At 46.7% G+C, this 18,955-nt stretch overlaps 1 protein-coding gene across 2 annotated transcripts in view; it reads right to left on the reverse strand.

Moving 5' to 3' along the window:
• actn4 (actinin, alpha 4) overlaps window positions 1-14,631 on the reverse strand; it is a 46,866-nt gene extending 32,235 nt beyond the window's left edge. For both annotated transcript variants that reach the window (XM_061218307.1, XM_061218306.1), the window contains exon 1: window positions 14,325-14,631. In XM_061218307.1, the coding sequence (XP_061074291.1) occupies window positions 14,325-14,459 (135 nt within the window). In that variant the 5' untranslated portion in view covers window positions 14,460-14,631. The remainder of the gene's footprint in view (window positions 1-14,324) is intronic.
• Between the last annotated feature and the right edge of the window lie 4,324 nt (window positions 14,632-18,955).

Consider the following 18,955-nt stretch of genomic DNA (forward strand, 5'->3'; position numbering starts at 1 on the left):
GCCGCCTCACAGCAAGGAGGTGTTTGCATGGGTTTCCTCCAGGTACTCCGGTTTCCTCCCACAGTCCAAAGACATGCAGGTTAGGCTGATTGGAGAGTCTAAATTGCCCATAGGTATGAGTGTGTGAGTGAATGGTGTGTGTGCCCTGCGATGGACTGGCGACCTGTCCAGGGTGTATTCCTGCCTTTCGCCCAATGTATGCTGGGATAGGCTCGAGCCCCCTGCGACCCTGTTCAGGATAAGCGGGTTAAAGATAATGGATGGATTTTTCAGCATGTTGTTACAATATTTAATAACGATGGGCATTATGTACATATACTGATCCCAACGCATCTCTTACTTTAGGTGTGATTCATCCGTGTGGGGGAATAACCAGCTCTACTGGTAAAGATTCCGTCAAAGTTTTCATTTCCCATTTGTCCAGTGGCCAGTTTCCCCATAAGAATTTGGATTTCGCAACATTTCATCAACTTTTCAAATAATTTGAACTAAAGCCAACAGGCACAACATAATCAGTTACAGAAATCAACGTATATAGAAACGGTTTCCCTCTTCAAAAAGGTGAAAATAAAGTCACAAAACGCGTGACCAAAAGAAACGCGGCAATGGAAATCATCTCGGGCTCTCTGTTTAACCCCGAGAGATTTGCACATTAATGGGACGGCGGAATTCTGGGAACGGCACGAGCTGTGCTCGATCGGAGACCTTCTGGGACGGGAGCGCAGGCCGAGAGAAGGAGAGGGGAAAAAGTGGTGGCGGAAGAACGGGAGGGAGGGAGGGAGAGGGAGAGGGAGAGAGAGAAAGAGAGAGAGAGAGAGAGAGAGGGCTGATGAAAGGAGGACAGAGACTGAGCTGAGACAATGCGCCCAAACGAGAAGGGCAGGCCGGCCCAGTCGGCAGCATTGTCGCCCTAACTGCCTCTTCCTGTCTCACGCTGCCTCTCGCTCTCTTCTCCTTATAAGGAAACGCACTCGGCTGACTGTCACTATGGCGATGATGCAATGGCCCACAAGGTGCACACCCCCCCCCCCCCCCCCACCTCCACGCGATTCAGAGAAGTCAACTCTGAGCACCTGCTAAGAGCCACACCCGAGTCACAGGCCAAGAAAAAAAAAAGTGTGAAGAAAGTACTTCCAATTGATACTAGTCTGATTCCACTTTGGGGGGGGGTTATCTATGGTGCCTGTTTGTTTGTTTAAAGGGATAAGGAATGTGTAATGCGACTCCCATCCACCAAGCAGGAAGTGTGCCTACAAATCAAATGCCTGAAAAGAAGGCACCGTGTAGTCATAGCAGCATGGCGACTGCCCTCAACTCCACAGTCATTCTGTAATCCTGCCACATGCCCACCCCCGACTACTGTCCCCCAACCCCAGACCTAACCCCCCCCCCCACTCAAGCAAGGGTCCTTTTACAGCCTCACATACAGAAAGTATCAATTAAACACCTTGTGTGGACGACGGGCACTCAAAGGGACTTCCCAGGGCCACTGAAAGATGAAAAAGCCAGCAGTACAGAACTGCATGCAACTGCTTTTGATCTGAACGAGGGTCAAAGAATGGGGGCTCCGTCCTGGAAGGCATGGTGGGTCAGCCTACAACCGAATTTACAACCGTGTGAGTCATCACGCAGAGTAACACCAGGGCTATAAAGGAAGTGAAGGGAGGAGGGGGCGGGGGGAAAAAGCAAAGACCGTTAAAAAAAGAAAAAAAGAAAAGAAACGTCGAGTCACTTGGGGAGTGTTATTTGTTCCTGTGCCTGCGTTCCAGGTCTGGACGACACCCTGCCCCCCCCCCCCCCTCCCCCTCCCCCTCCCCCCGCCACAAACATTCCAGAAAGAATCACAGACCAGCCCCCCACCCCTGCCCTATAGCCTGCCTGACAGAGAGAGAGAGAGACACACACACACAACACAACACAAAGCCATTACACAAGCAACGGTTGCCAAACTTGCCATTGAACAATGCAAGGACATACAGATTTTGCGCTAGGCACCAATACACACACACATACAGGCATGCTCACACAGCACAGCCATTTCACAAGTAACGATTACTAAACAGACCATTGTACAATCCAAAAACATCCCTCCATGAGCACACAATCTTGTGGGGACCTGTAGTCCTTCCTCCTCGTATACAGAAACACTACACCTTGGCACACAAGGGGAGGACCTTCTATTCAAAACCAGTCTGTCACTCTTCCCTCCTAGAGCAGCTTGTGCAACATCTGTTTTGGAGTTTGGGCAGGGGAAGGGTGGGGGGGGGGGGTGTTCAAAACACTCATCTAATGTGGTGTGGAGCATCCCAGACCTCAGCCTTCAGAAGTCTTGGTGGTGTGTGGGAATCGCTTGTAATGGACTCCCAGAAAGAAGTGGGGCGAGCTCTCCACCACTTACGCGATCCGCACAACTGGCAAAAGCTCTCATGGGAGGGGAGGGGAGCTTAACCCTGCTAATATGACGTTTCAGGCGATGTTCCAGACACGCTTTAAGAATGTGGTAATGCCGTTTGGGGCGGGGCGGGGGTTTGTTCGTGCCAAATGCCCGTCTCGGGATGATGGTGCAGAGGCAGGAGGGATAGGGGAAGGGGGTAGGGGTCTCATACGAGCAGGTGGGGGGATTACAGGGCTTGCTGTGGATAATCCACTCTAGATGACTTCAATAACGCTGCACAGTCTGTCCTTCGATTGCTACAGCAGTGGCAGACCCTCGGTGCCCGCCAAGCCTCCATGGAAATGGGCCGAATAATAACAGAAACTATTTGTCCTATTTCACTGACGCTTTTATACAAAGCCACTTACAGTTGATTAGACAAAAGCGGGGACAATACCCCCTGGAGTATAATGTAGGGTTAAGGGCCTGATAGCTGTGAGGAATCTTGTTGCGACTACACCTGGTCTTGAACCACCAACCTTCTGGGTCCCAGTCATATACCGTGGCCACTAGGCTACAGGCTGCCCTGTGCATGTTCCTGTTAACAGGTCACCTTCAAGAGTTGCAGCAAGTTCTGCTTCAGACCGGTCTATGTCAAGCTGCAGAAGATTCAGGTTTGTGATCTAAGTTCAATGCAAGGGATGTAAAGGCAGCCATAGTCCAGGAGGACACATGACCAATGGTGGAACTCAGCCATCCTGTCCAACACCCTTTTCTTGATTTGAGCACTTCCTGTCCAGTTGTAGCATATCAGGGACTACAGGATTCCTGAGAATTGACCCGTTTGTCTGTAGGTTGCATAACAGGTACGGCAAGTACGGGTAAGGTCTGAAATGCTGACAGGGGCCTTAAAAGCCACCTCTTCCACTATCTGAAAGCACCTTAGCTGAAGACACACACTGCTCAGATCGGGTGTCTGCAGAGTTGCCCAGTTTGAAAATGCAGATCAAATTGCTGGCCGCTGTCATCGGTCCGCATTGCGGGGCTTGTGGAGGAAACATCATTAGTTCTTGCACACAGAGCCCTTTGTTTACGACTTCTTTCATGAAATGTTGCCTTCGGGGGGGGGGGGGTGGGCTTTGGGTTTATTGGGAGAGATTGCCGACACCGATGTCTGCTCCCCTTCCCGTAGCTTCTGTGCGTGCGGATGAGTCAGGAGAGCCTGAGAGTCTGCGAGTCACAGAGGAAAAACTGACACCGGAAGAAACGCATGAAACGCTACCGAAACCACGAGGTGCAAAAAGCCTGCTCTGCGGAACTGCCGTCGCTTCAGTAAAAGGGCCTTGCACTAGCAGGGGCCAGTCCTGCATCGACGGGCTGAATGCGGGTAATGTTCCCAGGGTCATCTTTCATTTCTCCACGAGGCATCCTCTTCCTCCAGACCTCCCTTGCACAGAAAGCCGCTGGTACTGAGGCCCTTTTCAGTGCTCACACATCAAAAAAGAGAGAAACCACAGAAGCCATAGTGCCTTCCTTCCTTCCTCTGCATCTAATCTAGCAGGCTTGCTCCTCTCATGTCTCAGAGCCACCAATGCATTCCGTTCACTTCCTCAGCCCCCAACTGGGGGATGGCAGGGGCTGGGATTGGGGAGCTGGGATTGGGGAGCTGAGAGGGGGCCCGGTCCTGCTTGGTGATGTCCACAGCACAGCTTACCACATTGGGTGAGGACGCAACTGCATGAAGGCTCCTGCAGAGGGAAGTTTCCACAACCAAAGTAGAAAGCAGTCGCAAGTAAAGCCTTTTGGGGCTGCTTCTTTATCAGTGAACAGGCCAGGACACAAGTTTTACAAGATCAGCCACTGAGCATCCAGCCCACCGGCAGGTTTTCAACCGAAAGTAAACAGCGGTTTGACTTCACTAAGTTAGGAGCAATTTATCGTGAGATAATGTCACTCCTTTGAATGTCTTCTCAGGCAATAACAATGTGAGGTAGGAACTAACGGTTGTATAATTATTATTATTACACCCTTTCCACAATGCAGCCATTCTTGTCTTCAGGAAGCTAGACATACACAGCAGAGGTTGCACCAGTCTTAAAAATCTGCAGTCCGTCTGTATATCTGCTCAACTTTGACCCGTCTAATCCTCCTGTCCAGCAAGACTGCATGTCGGTTTAAACATCTGCTCATAAGCCTGTGGACATTATCCCCAGTTAACCCCAAATGAAACCTAGGCGTGATTAATCAAGTACAAATTTCCATTACTGGTGGATCACAGCCTGAGGATCTAACTATACGACCATTTCATCATCTCTTCTGAGCCTGGCTTGTTTTCCTTGGGGAAGAGACATAACGGACACATTATCTACAGAGAAAGTAGATCAGCATAATTCCCTAAACAAACATCTATTCTTTAGTCTGGGCTTGTGCAGACAAGAACCTAGTCTTTCACTGGGTGTACATTCAACATATAGCCTACAAAGAAATAACCATGGACACGTTAGCCCGGCAACTATCCTTAGTCATCACTGTTCCCGTTGGCGCCATGGTGAAGGTTTGAAGCTGAATCAGGGGGTCTGTAAACGCTCTGTGGGTTCATCCGGAGCAGAGGGAGTTCACCGCACCACTGGGGATTACACGTACATGCACTGGTTCATCTCACCCCTGGGGATTACACGTACATGCACTGGTGTGTGGAAAGTGCGGCTGAATGAGTTTCAATAGTCAGGGGAGCTCGAAGCTTACAATTACATTACAATTCTTAGATGTTCAATAACAACACAGACAGGCCAATTGTTTGGGAGAGAAAAAAAAAACAAAAAACTTGACACTTGACAGACCACCTGAAACACTTGAGACCAAGGTCACAGTTTGGGACTTACAAATGCTCTTGGACAGAGCACAGTACCATGGAGCACAAAGGTCAGTGAAAAGTGGCGTAAATAGTTGTGGAACGCAAGTGGTAAGTCAGGTAGCACTTTTAAAAGAGAGCGCAGCGACAGCTGCGTGAGGAAGCATGGGAAACACCCTGAGAAACTATGAGAAGCACGAAGCCCTGATAAGCCAAAATTTCAATACCAGAATTCCACAGTGGTTTCTGTAATGTTCCAGTATCGTTGACTGGGTCAAGCCCACTGGGAGAGGGGGGGGGGGAAGGGGGGGGATGGTCTGACAGCACTGTGACGCATTTCTCAGAGCTCAATCAGTCTGCATGCAGCGCACGAGGTCACTGCTGTCACCTCTACCCCGATGGAATCGCCCCCCGCAAAGGGTCCGAATACATAAAACTAAAAAACTACTGACTGAGACTTTTCCCCTATTCGTTTTCAGGTGGTGGTTCACACATGGATTTCCCTCATACAGAGAATGGCAGCAGAGTAGAAATACTGTAGTCATCTGGCCAAGGGAAGTAACGTGAAGATGGCGTAGTGGGTAGCAAAGATCACGGCAAAGTAAAGACCGCATTGTAGGGCATCTTTGCATTTACAGTTGTGCGACAGATGGGATGTGGTGAGGGTGGGGGTGGGGTTTGGGAGCAGCTATACATCTGGCCCTTTAATCGGGGTGGAATCCGCTTGCCCGCAAAGGAATGGAGGAATCCCTCACACACGGCCGCGATCCTCGTTAAAGAAGTGGCACAACACAAATGTCTCCTTCACTTAGAGACAGCGGCCATGGTCAACACTTAATACGAGGGGGCCCTGGACATGTCCATCCACCCAATCACCCACCGCACCGCCCCTCCATCTACATTTGCATCTGCTGGGACCAGGCCAGAGGAAAAGGCCCCAACCCAACCCAACCCAACATCCAGCTAGAATCTACCCAATTTAGATGTGCATTAGCAAGGGAAAAAGACGCTGGGGAGGGGAAGCAGTATGCGGGCCTGGGAGGGTTACTCATCCTGCGGTGATGTCACGCTTTTCTGCAGGAACTTCCGGTCAGTCAACAAAACCACCGCTAAATCAACAATGGCCGATTCCACGCGCACTAAGACTAGCAGTAAAAAGAGACGGGTCAAATCCTCTGCTGTTCCTCTTTCGTAGGAGCGAGTGAGTCACTGCGTGATCACTGCTGAAATCACAGCCATCAGCTACCGAATGGACATGCTCCAGCCACCAACCACCACCTCGGGTATGACGTCTGAAAACGTGCACATGAAGATGTGGACATGGAAGGGGTAATGATAAATGATTAACCGTGAATAGCAGGTTAATCATTTATCCGTGAAGTGTGACTTTTGCACCTCCTGACTGATTCAATTGAGAAATTAGTTTACAGATATCAATAAGTAGGTCAGTAAAATGCTTAAAAAAAAACAAAAAAAACATAAATATATACACACTGCAACTCAAAACTGTACATCATTGTCCACGTTTCCTCACTAATCCCACAAGACTATGCACCGAGTGCAAATTTAGAAGGCAAAATGAAAAAAGAAAAAGGAACACAAACATGAAAAATACAGTCTGCCTGCTGTCCTTGGCCTTTCGGCTGAGGCCCGGAGAGCACATTTCTGTGCTCATGCTCCTTGCACAGCCCTGGCTTGCTGGTCAGGAACCAAACCCAGCCTTTGGCAAATTACTGGGATGTGTCATTCAGGCCCAGAGGCACGGGCAAACACCAGATCAAATGCCCCACCCTCCTGACCCTTGATTGGTCACTCGACACTCAGCCACGTTGCCATGGAGCTGGAAAGGAAGTGAGGTCAGGTTGTATCAGATTCTAGCGGGGTGAAATCCACTTTGAAAGCACACAGGCCAGGCCTGGCCAAAATCTCATCCAGCAGCGACTCAACATGTTGACTCCAGACGTCGTCAGTTGCCTGAGGAGATCTGACAAAAACAGAGGGTTTTTTGCCCCAATTTGCTGGCAGTAATCCTTCGCTGAGGATGCCCTAAAACAAACTCTCACCCCCCCCCCCCCCCCTTCCAAAACCAGGAACAGCCTGTTTCCCACTTTTTCTTTGTAGGGTTTTTGGGAGAGAAAGTTGGCCAGTCGAGGAAAGTGCACACTGGTGAATGATTTAAACCACATGGCAAGTGGTGCTGGACACCGAAAAGGGGCAATTAGCCAAGGCGGGGGCAGTGGGGGGGGGGCGGGTACAGGGACTAGCGGTGTTTACGAGGGGGGTTCTCCAATAAACCCCGTCCCTTTGCCGCTTTATGATCAGGGAAGTGGGAGCGGGTTTGGGCGGTAAGGCCGCTAGCTTTGAACAAAGGAATGTAGATATCCGCTGAAGGACACTGAGCATACGATGGGAATTTGTAAGCCTGTTCCCATGGTTCCGCAGCCCAGACCGCTCGATTACTTGAGTGGATCAGTTATTAGACGCACTCGCAGGTCGCCGCACTTTCGACACGTACGGCAGCTGGCGAAACACTTGCTCCGAAAACCCGCCGGACTCGACTGGGAAGAGTGTTGCCCAACCGCGGGCGGCGGTAAGAGAAGTGCACCTCTTCTCACAGAAGTTGGAAAGAGAGGAACCAGTTGCGACACGCAGGGTTCGCGTCTCTCTTTTCTGACGGCGAGGTCCCGTTAAAAAAAAAGGAACAGAGGTCCCACCGCTAATAACCGCCAGCCCCTGTTATCACTGCGCACCCGTGGCGGATTCGCACAGGTCAACAAACAGCCAAAGTGCAAGTCTGATCATGCAGCGTGTCAGGGCGCTTCAGATGTGCGAATTCACAGCGAGGCGTTTCAGGCACGACACTGCACAAACTGTAATTATCTGCCTTCATTCAGATCAGAAAGGACATGAACGACCACAGCCCAGAGAAATGATGTAACAGACCAGCCCTGTTTTTGGGCTACTGCAACATCTAGAGAAATGCAGCGTGTTGATGAGAAAAGCAGACCGCCGGCTGGAAGGCGGAGAGACCCGCTCCTGCAAAAGGTCAGCTTTAGGTTGGCTTGCTCTTCTGGAAGGCTCCTGCAGTGAGGATTCAGTCTGCTCCTACCACGGCCGTCCAACAACAGACTCATCCTTGTGCTCCCTTCCAGCTCCGAGCAAATCTATTTAACGTTTTCATTTTACAATTTGGCTTTCAGAACTAATTAAGATTAAGCAATTTGCTTTAACGACAAATACAAAAGTAGGCCCCGTTAACAAATTTAAGCTGATCTCTGAAACATTGAGCCTGGACAGCGGCCATGTCACTGAAAGTTATCCACTTAAAGCGAGTCTGTTGGGTAGCCGACTACAGCCGTACACCATCCCGATCCACCGCGGGCGAGGGATCGAGCCACATCACTCTCTCCGCTGCGGTCCCTTCTCTATCAGTTACCATCTCTGCTTTCTACCCATTAGAATAAAGCAAAAAGCTCTTAGGAAATATACACTGTAGATGGTGGGTACATTTGTGGTTTTTCCCCTGAAGTCACCTGGATTATCGGTGCATGCATCTGCACCGGCCAAAAAAATTACTCGGTCACTTTCAATTTTTCACTGTGAGATCGACATCAGGGTGGGAGAGGGTGACGTTGGTAGGGGGTGGGGGGGGTGTCAGAGGTCAGAGGGCGAGGTCCAGATCGGTTCAGTCACCCCATCATCGCCGCATTTAAGGTTCTCGCAGCACAAATCAGAGCGCACTGGCAGTGGCCGGACTGCCATTACACCTTCAACCGAAAGGCATTTGGAACATGCGGCTCTCAAACATGACAATAACGTCAGGCATCTAAATAATCGCTGCATCTAAATAACCGCCACCGCATCTAAATCATCTACAAATAACTCCAGGCTGATTTATGGGCGTACAGGCTGTGACCGGCGTACGCTCACTACAGCGTCTAAAATTAACAGCCCCAGCATCTGTCTGAGGCCTGACGAAAGAGGGCCCGAAATGGCTACCATGCAGGCGTAGTCGCTGTAGACGTGCCCCATGCTTCTCACCTGCGCGAGAAGTAGACCGAGACCGTGCTCACAGCCGCCAAAAATATATTCTATACGAGTTCATCACAACGGGCGGTGGCTGACGACGTGTCTAACATGCGTGTGTGTGTGTGTATGTGTGTATGCACAGACACAGACACACAGACACACACACAGACACCAGTGGCCAGGCCTCTGACTCCATAGCGCTGACTGGCTAAATTCTCAGAGCGTGGTGGGAGGGTGGGAGGGAATGTTGTGTACTGAAAAGAAGCAGATTTTAATGCCCCAACCCCCCACCCCTGAAGGCCAAACCCTGAATGCAATTTCTCTGTTATGTGGAAAAACTCACTTCCCCCTCCAAACAAAAAATAATCCACCCCAACCCCCAGAAATGCCCTTCCCCCACTGTGCTGACACCACCGCACCTCAATGCACATTCCATTCTCAGAACTGCCTGTGAATGCTCAGAGCAGCAGGCCTGAACCATGAACACACACACACACACACAGACACACAGACACACAGACACACAGACACACAGACACACAGACACACAGACACACAGACACACAGACACAGACACAGACACATCCATTATTACACACACACACACACAGACACACACAGACACACACAGACACAGACACATCCATCCTTCCACACACACACCCCCACACACACACACACACACACACAGACACAGATACATCCATCCTTCCCCTCCACAAACACACACACACACACACACACACACACACACACACAAAAACACAGGTACACAGACACAGACACATCCATCCTTCCCCTCCACTGTGACCTACAATTGCTGACACAGTCAAACAGACACAAACTTGTGCCGGCATAACTCAAACACATAGGCCTAAATACACCATCAATGCCAACAATGGTAGTCTCCATAGGGATTTTTTTTTTGTTCAATGGCTCAAGCTATTCACGAGAGACCAAAGGAAACGGACCTGCCCCTGCTGCCACAGGCAATGACGGGTACCAGGCCAAACTGCCCGGGACAAAGCGCGGCGGCCGCCGCGGAGCGGGCTTAAAAGCCCCTCTCATGCCGCCTTGTGCTGCTCATGTGCACAATGGCACTTAGCCATCCTCGCCAAACACACACAATCACGCCCCTCCATTGGTCAGCCCCCCCCCCGCCACCCCCCGACCCCCTAACGCGGAACTTCCCACAACCATTTAAGTCCACATTCTCATTGGCCGCTCCCGCTGCCTGTCGAATGAGGAGCTGCAACAGAAAGACGGGGGGAGAAACAGACCGTGAAAAATTCCTCTGACACAAAAACACACAAACCGCATCCGCCTCCACTTCAAAAAAACATATAGTTTGGGGGGGGGAACCTTCCACATGCAGCAGTGGACAGGCCTGTGGCCCGTTCCCACCCCCCTGCACCAACCACATCTGCAGCCCTGCAATCCCTGTCAGTCAGCAAGGAAGGACAAAAAAAATAAATAATAATAATAATAATCATCATCATCATCACCCCCCCCCCCTCCAAAACCCACTCCTGCAGGCTATAATAAGCTTGAAACACAAGCTTTCCCCCAGAAAGCTCTGCGGTGAAGAGCACTGGGTTACATTCCAATCTCTCTCTCCCTGTCTCTCTCTCTCTTTCTCACTCTCTCGCTCAGAGCAGATCAGAGGTCTGGGAGAAAGGGAGGCGTTTTCAGGGCTGGCTTGTGCCACTGTCCCCACAAGCAGGGAGGGGTCCAGCACACCCCTGCAGGGCCTTCGTCAGGTGACACGAGCAGCCAGGAACCCTGAGCCTGTGACATCACTGGGCATCCTGTCCGCAGGTCCCCGTGAGCCCCACCCGCACAAACATCTGCCCAGTCAGACGGCACCCCTTCAACTCTGTCACAAACAACTGACCAATTAAGCTGCACCCCTTCAACTCTCAGTCACAAACAACTGACCAATCAAGCTGCACCCCTTCAACTCTCAGTCACAAACAACTGACCAATCAAGCTTCACCCCTTCAACTCTCAGTCACGAACAACTGACCAATCAAGCTGCACCCCTTCAACTCTGTCACATAAACAACTGACCAATCAGACTGCACCCCTTCAACTCTCAGTCACATAAACAACTGACCAATCAGACTGCACCCCTTCAACTCTGTCACATACACAAACAACTGACCAATCAAGCTGCACCCCTTCAACTCTCAGTCACATAAACAACTGACCAATCAAACTGCACCCCTTCAACTGTAACACCTGATGAGGTCGAGGAAAGGGTGAGATGTTGGCAGTGTTGCTCGAGAGCAAAAGGCCTTCCAATTATGGTCATTTAAATAAATCTTATATGATTCTATTATTCATAATGAACGAAAATGTTGCATTGACTGGAGTAGATCTTTGAACAGATGCATTGATCGAAATCGAGGCATCGTATTCCTATCACCCCTATTGTACAAACGCATCCTCATTTGGAGATGCTTATGAATTGAAACCGTTCTGCGCAACTCCACCTGCAGCATCTCAAATGACCTATATTGAGACGGACTAACTGCAGTGTAGTGGTGTGACTCAGCGCTCAGAGGCGAGCGCGTGAACACGCGAAGCTATTACAGTGCAGGTCTGCAGCAGACTGTCTCACAAAGTTTTGAATATTCATCTACGTACTCAAATGCTGTTTTATTGACTACTTGTCGACGCTCCCACAAACCCCATCGGCTATCGGTCTGCAATCATTGCAGGGCAGTGTGGGGATGGCGTTATTTGCATGAACACGGATCCGTTACGGGGCCGGTCACAGCAGGCGCGGCGCATGTGAGGAGGCCGCGGCGGAAACCGTCGCATCGCTGCATCACCACTTTCGGTTTGCCCGCGACAGGCGCAAATCCTAGACGAATATTATCTGATTTGGTTTCCGGTTTGCACATTTGCACAGGCAAGCGGAGTCCATCGGGGCTGTGTACGGTTTTCCACCAATTATCCCAAACGTTTCCAGCCGTCAGGGAAGCAGCGGTGTGACTCTTCACCGCGCCCAAAACAGAATCGATTCACTCAAAGGATCATCTACAACAGCCATTGCAAATCTATGTTATCTGAATCAGACCTGGTGTTAAATAAGTCATTGTTTTGGATTCAAATACTTTTTGTGAGTTTTAATTAACTCGCTTAGAAAACAGGGGGATTTGTGACTTTGCCAAACTTAAATGATCATGTTCAGTACATTTAGGCTATGTGATTAAGTTGTTCGGAAAAAGTCCTGAACTTGGCCAGCCTTTAAAGGCAGGGCCAAACTAACAAAAGGCTCTGTACACAAACACTGGTATTGACTGGTGTTGCTTTACAAAACCTGTGCAAAAGCCTTTTTTTTTTTTTATATACCTCAGAGGCGGAGAAGAAATCCTGAAAGATGACCTCCAAATAGAGTTCTGCCCAAATTCATGATGACAAACATATTTATAATTTCACATTTCTCAAAATAGATATTTCATGTGCAAACACAAAAGCCTGAAACAAAAAGGGCTTAATGATACATGACGTCTTTCAGCAACCTGACTTTATGAATGCCACTGATGTTATCTGGCTCTCTTAGTCACCAAAACTCCAGTCAGTTAACATATTTAGGCAGTGAGCTGCTCAGGTTTATAGCCATAGTATAGTACATCAATTGTGTGTATATGGGTGTGTAAGGGGGGGGGGGGGGTATACAACAGGTGTGTTATGTCAGCTACAAAGAGAATGCACATAACACAAAAACTTTAACAAAGCTAAATGACTGAAAAATCAAGTCTTGCATACATTTTAATACAAGACGTAATGTAGAGGGCACATCTTATCAAGAACCACTTCCATTTGTTTGACCGTGTATTGCAACATCCGCACACGTTCCAGTGGAAGCACGAGGGAGCCGCCAATCTTTACGCAATATCGGGCACGGCGGGGTGCAACACAAACCATTTGCCCTTGATTCCCCCCGTCTCTACAAGTAAACACGTCCAGCTAGTGAAAGTGCAACACCTCTGACCAGTTTTAGTCTTTTCCACGCACACGACACGTAGTCTATAATACTACTAAACGTACAAACATGGAGCCTATACCGCAATACTATTCCAGTGAGTACAATAGTATTTGGGGCTGTTATGTTTTGTTAATCATTTTTGGTTAGACTGAGACTTTGACCTCTGCTAGTTTGCGACACATTCCAAGGCAAAAGTTGGCGTAAGGAGGGAGCTGCTTTTATTAGCATCGATCGCCTCAGTAACGAAGACTGACAGTCGAAACGCTGTGCAGTAATATGTCGTAAAGTAATGCTTGGAATGTTGTCACTTCACCATAAAGAATGCAAATCATTTGGTTAGCTACCGCGCCACTGAAATTCCACATTTCAAACCATTTCAGGTTATTCTGCTGCACTCTTCCGATAGCCCTCGCTAGACAATTTAGCAAGCTAAGTTAGCAACATCAACATTATTCTGAATTGTTCGTATCTGAACACTTCGAAAGGTCGCCACACCCTGCGTACAATTTAAGTTTCTGCTAGTTCTAGCTTAGCCATAGCTCAGCGTTTTATCATTTACTTTTTTACCAAAGCCAAGCAAAGTTCGGATTCGACCAGGCGACGACATAATGAACACGTATTTGTCAACTGGCTAACGTTGGACATGTTTGCTTAAACCTAACACAGCTGGATTGAACTCGGGGACACCCCCCAATTTCAACACAAAATATATTTAATTTTTTTATTATGTTTTATTATTATCCTTCCTAAAATACGCACATTGGAAGGACATATCCTTATATTTGCGACAAAAAAAAGTTCATTACGGCCAAAAACTGCTTCACAATGTTCCAGACAATAGTCATGTTTCATAGCTAATGGCTAGCTAGCTTGCTACTCTGAAAATGGCATGTTTTTCGTTAGCCATTTCATACTCATCGAAAAAGCAAGCCAGATTATTTTTCTGATAGCCACCACCGTATATCAGAAGGTATGGGCCCACCTATTCTCTTCAACCCATCAATTGACTTGCGACGCGAGGCCCAAAACAGTCCCCGACCTCTCCCATTCCGCACCGCCCGTTTTTCATTTACCTTTCTCTGCTGTTTCTCCCAGGCCGGGTCGAGAAGCAGGTCCCGATCCCAGTCATTTTCCTGTTCCATGTATGTCGGCGGGCCCCCGGAGGGATATTGTTGGTTTTGATTATTTGCGGCGTGATAATCTACCATCTCAGCAAGACCTGAGAAATTCAAACGTTTGCTTCAACTTAAAACAAAAAGGATGACACCGCTGTGGCGTTCTGCAACTCTCAGCTTTCGGCGCTCAGTCAGAAAGTATCCGGTGTGTGCGCTGACAGTATCCCCACTCCGCCCGGGAAGCGAATGATGGTGGTAGCCACTGACGTGCCGCTCCCACTTATCTAGATTAGAAGGTAGGCCCATATAGGTCATGAATATGTGGTCTATGATAATTTCTAAACTCCGCCCAGTATGCAATGTATAGCCTTTTGAGTGGAAACCATGTAACCTGGGATTGTATGGAGTTCATGGCATAGAATTGGGAATTCTTGTTAATGAATCTGTGAAAATTGATAATCATAGGTTGAGTTAACTATGCCTGATTGCGTAGAGAATTAACGTGAAAAAAAAATTCAGATGCTTAACTTTGCTATATGAAATGTCTACTTCTAAATTTGAGTGTAATAATTAGGGATTGCATAAGGCTTAATGCATTCTCTAGCTGCAATGTTTTTACATTATGTATATCACGTGCGATGTAAAATAGGTTTATATCCTCCATGAGCATTCATTTATGGCAGTAGGCCAATGTACAATATGGAGTAAGACATACATATAGATTAATAATAGCAGCATATAATTAAAAATATTGTTATTATACATATATAGGTATATTATTATATTATTATGATGATTAGTATTGTTGTTATTATTATTATTATTATTATTATTATTATTATTAGTATTATTATTATCATCATCATCATCATCATCACCATCATCATTTCGCAAAATTGTTGCTGTTATATTACATTCAGTGCAAGAAAACAGCCAACGTACCAGTGAAACAACAGGGTGGATTTATTAAACTATCAATAGGCCCACGGAAATCGTTTGAGCCAAGAGCGGTAGAATGTTGAACCGTGTGTCAATTAATTATTCAGAAGGATATGCTGCATCATGAATAATTCAATCGTTTTGTAGCCTAGAGTAGTCTACCCTCTTTTCAAAAAAAAAATTCTTCAGAGAAAGGTTTTGGAAGGCATTCTATTTTCACCACATTAAAAAGTGCAAAAAGGCTAACCTCAAGTAAACTTGTTGTCATTTTTATGACTGAAGTTGGTTTTTAATTTAAAAAATGAGGTACTTCCATCATTAAAATTTCATAGATTCACTCAGGCTGACATAGCTCAACAGCGCATAAAGTAGGTCATGCTTTAACCGTGCGTCGCTGTCGATTACCATCAGTGAGGGTCCGCATGCCATAGAGATGAACACAGGTCGTTCTGGCCGCTTTCATGTCTGAATGATGGATATGCTCTCTAAAATCTTAATTATCTACATTTACAGAAATTCCTTGTGACTTCAACACGACATTGTTTACATTTAAAGCCGGTTTAAAGCGACCAATTAAGAAACTGTCTGCTCGTTCAAAACTAAAAATAGGCCTACAACTTTGTTGTTCTCTGCATTTAAATGTAAATGATTTGACCTCAGTGACCATAGGCCTACACAAGTGAGACCCACAAGGCCTTTTTCTTTACATAATACAAGTGTCTTAGTTGACAAAAACATGTTGCAGTGAATATATACAGTGCATCCGGAAAGTATTCACAGCGCTTCACTTTTCCCACATTTTGTTATGTTACAGCCTTATTCCAAAATGGAGTAAATTCATTTTTTTCCTCAAAATTCTACACACAACACCCCATAATGACAACATGAAAGAAGTTTTTGAAATTTTTGCAAATTTATTAAAAATAAAAAACTAAGAAATCACATGTACATAAGTATTCACAGCCTTTGCTCAATACTTTGTTGATGCACCTTTGGCAGCAATTACAGCCTCAAGTCTTTTTGAATATGATGCCACAAGCTTGGCACACCTATCTTTGGGCAGTTTCGCCTATTCCTCTTTGCAGCACCTCTCAAGCTCCATCAGGTTGGATGGGGAGCGTCGGTGCACAGCCATTTTCAGATCTCTCCAGAGATGTTCAATCGGATTCAAGTCTGGGCTCTGGCTGGGCCACTCAAGGACATTCACAGAGTTGTCCTGAAGCCACTCCTTTGATATCTTGGCTGTGTGCTTAGGGTCGTTGTCCTGCTGAAAGATGAACCATCGCCCCAGTCTGAGGTCAAGAGCACTCTGGAGCAGGTTTTCATCCAGGATGTCTCTGTACATTGCTGCATTCATCTTTCCCTCAATCCTGACTAGTCTCCCAGTTCCTGCCGCTGAAAAACATCCCCACAGCATGATGCTGCCACCACCATGCTTCACTGTAGGGATGGTATTGGCCAGGTGATGAGCGGTGCCTGGTTTCCTCCAAACATGACGCCTGGCATTCACGCCAAAGAGTTCAATCTTTGTCTCATCAGACCAGAGAATTTTGTTTCTCATGGTCTCAGAGTCCTTCAGGTGCCTTTTGGCAAACTCCAGGCGGGCTGCCATGTGCCTTTTACTAAGGAGTGGCTTCCATCTGGCCAGTCTACCATACAGGCCTGATTGGTGAATTGCTGCAGAGATGGTTGTTCTTCTGGAAGGTTCTCCTCTCTCCACAGAGGAATGCTGGAGCTCTGACAGAGTGACCATCGGTTCTTGATTACCTCCCTGACTAAGGCCCTTCTCCTCCGATTGCTCAGTTTAGACGGGCGGCCAGCTCTAGGAAGAGTCCTGGTGGTTTCGAACTTCTTCCATTTACGAATGATGGAGGCCAGTGTGCTCATTGGGACCTTCAAAGCAGCAGAAATTTTTCTGTACCCTTCCCCAGATTTCTGCCTCGAGACAAACCTGTCTCGGAGATCTACAGACAATTCCTTTGACTTCATGCTTGATTGCACTGTCAACTGTGGGACCTTATATAAACAGGTGTGTGCCTTTCCAAATCATGTCCAATCAACTGAATTTACCACAGGTGGACTCCAATTAAGCTGTAGAAACATCTCAAGGTTGATCAGTGGAAACAGGATGCACCTGAGCTCAATTTTAAGCTTCATGGTAAAGGCTGTGAATACTTATGTACATGTGATTTCTTAGTTTTTTATTTTTAATAAATTTGCAAATATTTCAAAAAAAACTTCTTTCATGTTGTCATTATGGGGTGTTGTGTGTAGAATTTTGAGGAAAAAAATGAATTTATTCCATTTTGGAATAAGGCTGTAACATAACAAAATGTGGGAAAAGTGAAGCGCTGTGAATACTTTCCGGATGCACTGTATATACACTCACCCAGCATTTTATTTTACTTTATTACACATACTTATTCCTGCGATTATCTAATCAGCCAATCATTGTGTGGCAGCAATGCAGTGCATACAATCATGTAGATACAGGTCAGGAGCTTCAGTTAATGTTCACATCAATGATCAAAATGGGGGAAAAATGTGATCTAACTGACTTGTGGAATGATTGTTGGTGGCAGACAGGGTGGTTTGAGTATCTCAGAAACTGCTGATCTCCTGGGATTTTCACATGCACTAGTCTCTAGAGTTTTCAAAGAATGGTGGAAAAATAAAAAGAAATCCAGTGAGCAGTGGTTCTGCAAACAGAAATGCCTTGTTAATGAGAGATGTCAGAGCAAAATGGCCAGAGTGGTCAAAGCTGACAGGAAGGTGACAGTTATGCGAATAACCATACATTACAACAGTGGATAGGCTACAGCAGTAGAAGTCTACAAAATAAGTGTAATAAATACCTAAAAAAAAGTGCTTGGTGAGTGTATATTTTATTTAATTTGAATTGAATGTCCCTTATGTTAAAATAAATACTGTATAGAGCACAGGGAAGCCAAAACGGCCTCAGGAGGTAAAACTTTAAAATAATTTAGTTGTCTGTCCGTGTGTTGGCCAATATGATGAATAAACCGTCCAAATTATTTTTCTTGAGTAGCATCCAAAATCAAAGGGGAAATGCAAAAGGCCAGTAGTTTGTTTTTTATGTCAACTAATAGGCTAGCTAGTTACTTATTGCATAGATTCCCCACAGTGTCAGCAGTCCACCTTATTCTGTAACCGTTTCAAACTATTCTCCACAACTCAACTCCATGACCCGTAGAAAGTAGAATTTTACTTTATTTTAATATGGTTTTGGATGAGGATTAATAAAGTCTTGAGTGAATCATGATTGTAGCTGTGCAGTAACAGGAAATTGCAAGAAAATATGCCACTATTTTGTTGGAATACACTTGCGATCATTCATCATGTGAAATCATTAACAAATATTTGCGCATTACAAACTAATTTAAACATTGCAAATTATGTGCTCAATCGCTGTTACTTGTGCTTGCTTGGTGATTTTGGTGCTTATGCAGGCGTATGCAGAGACCTTCTGAGGCTCAGAGTGGAAAAAAGGGCACACCAACCTACAGAGGAAATTGAGGACTTGTAGTCACTAAGAACATCTGCTAAGCAAACAAGAGTGCAAGTACACATTTACCTGCAAAGGTAAATTAACCTACAGCACACCTGTCGTTCAATCAATAGGCTATGAG

Source organism: Conger conger, chromosome 13 (assembly GCF_963514075.1).
Source record: "Conger conger chromosome 13, fConCon1.1, whole genome shotgun sequence".
NCBI classification, from domain to species: domain Eukaryota; kingdom Metazoa; phylum Chordata; class Actinopteri; order Anguilliformes; family Congridae; genus Conger; species Conger conger.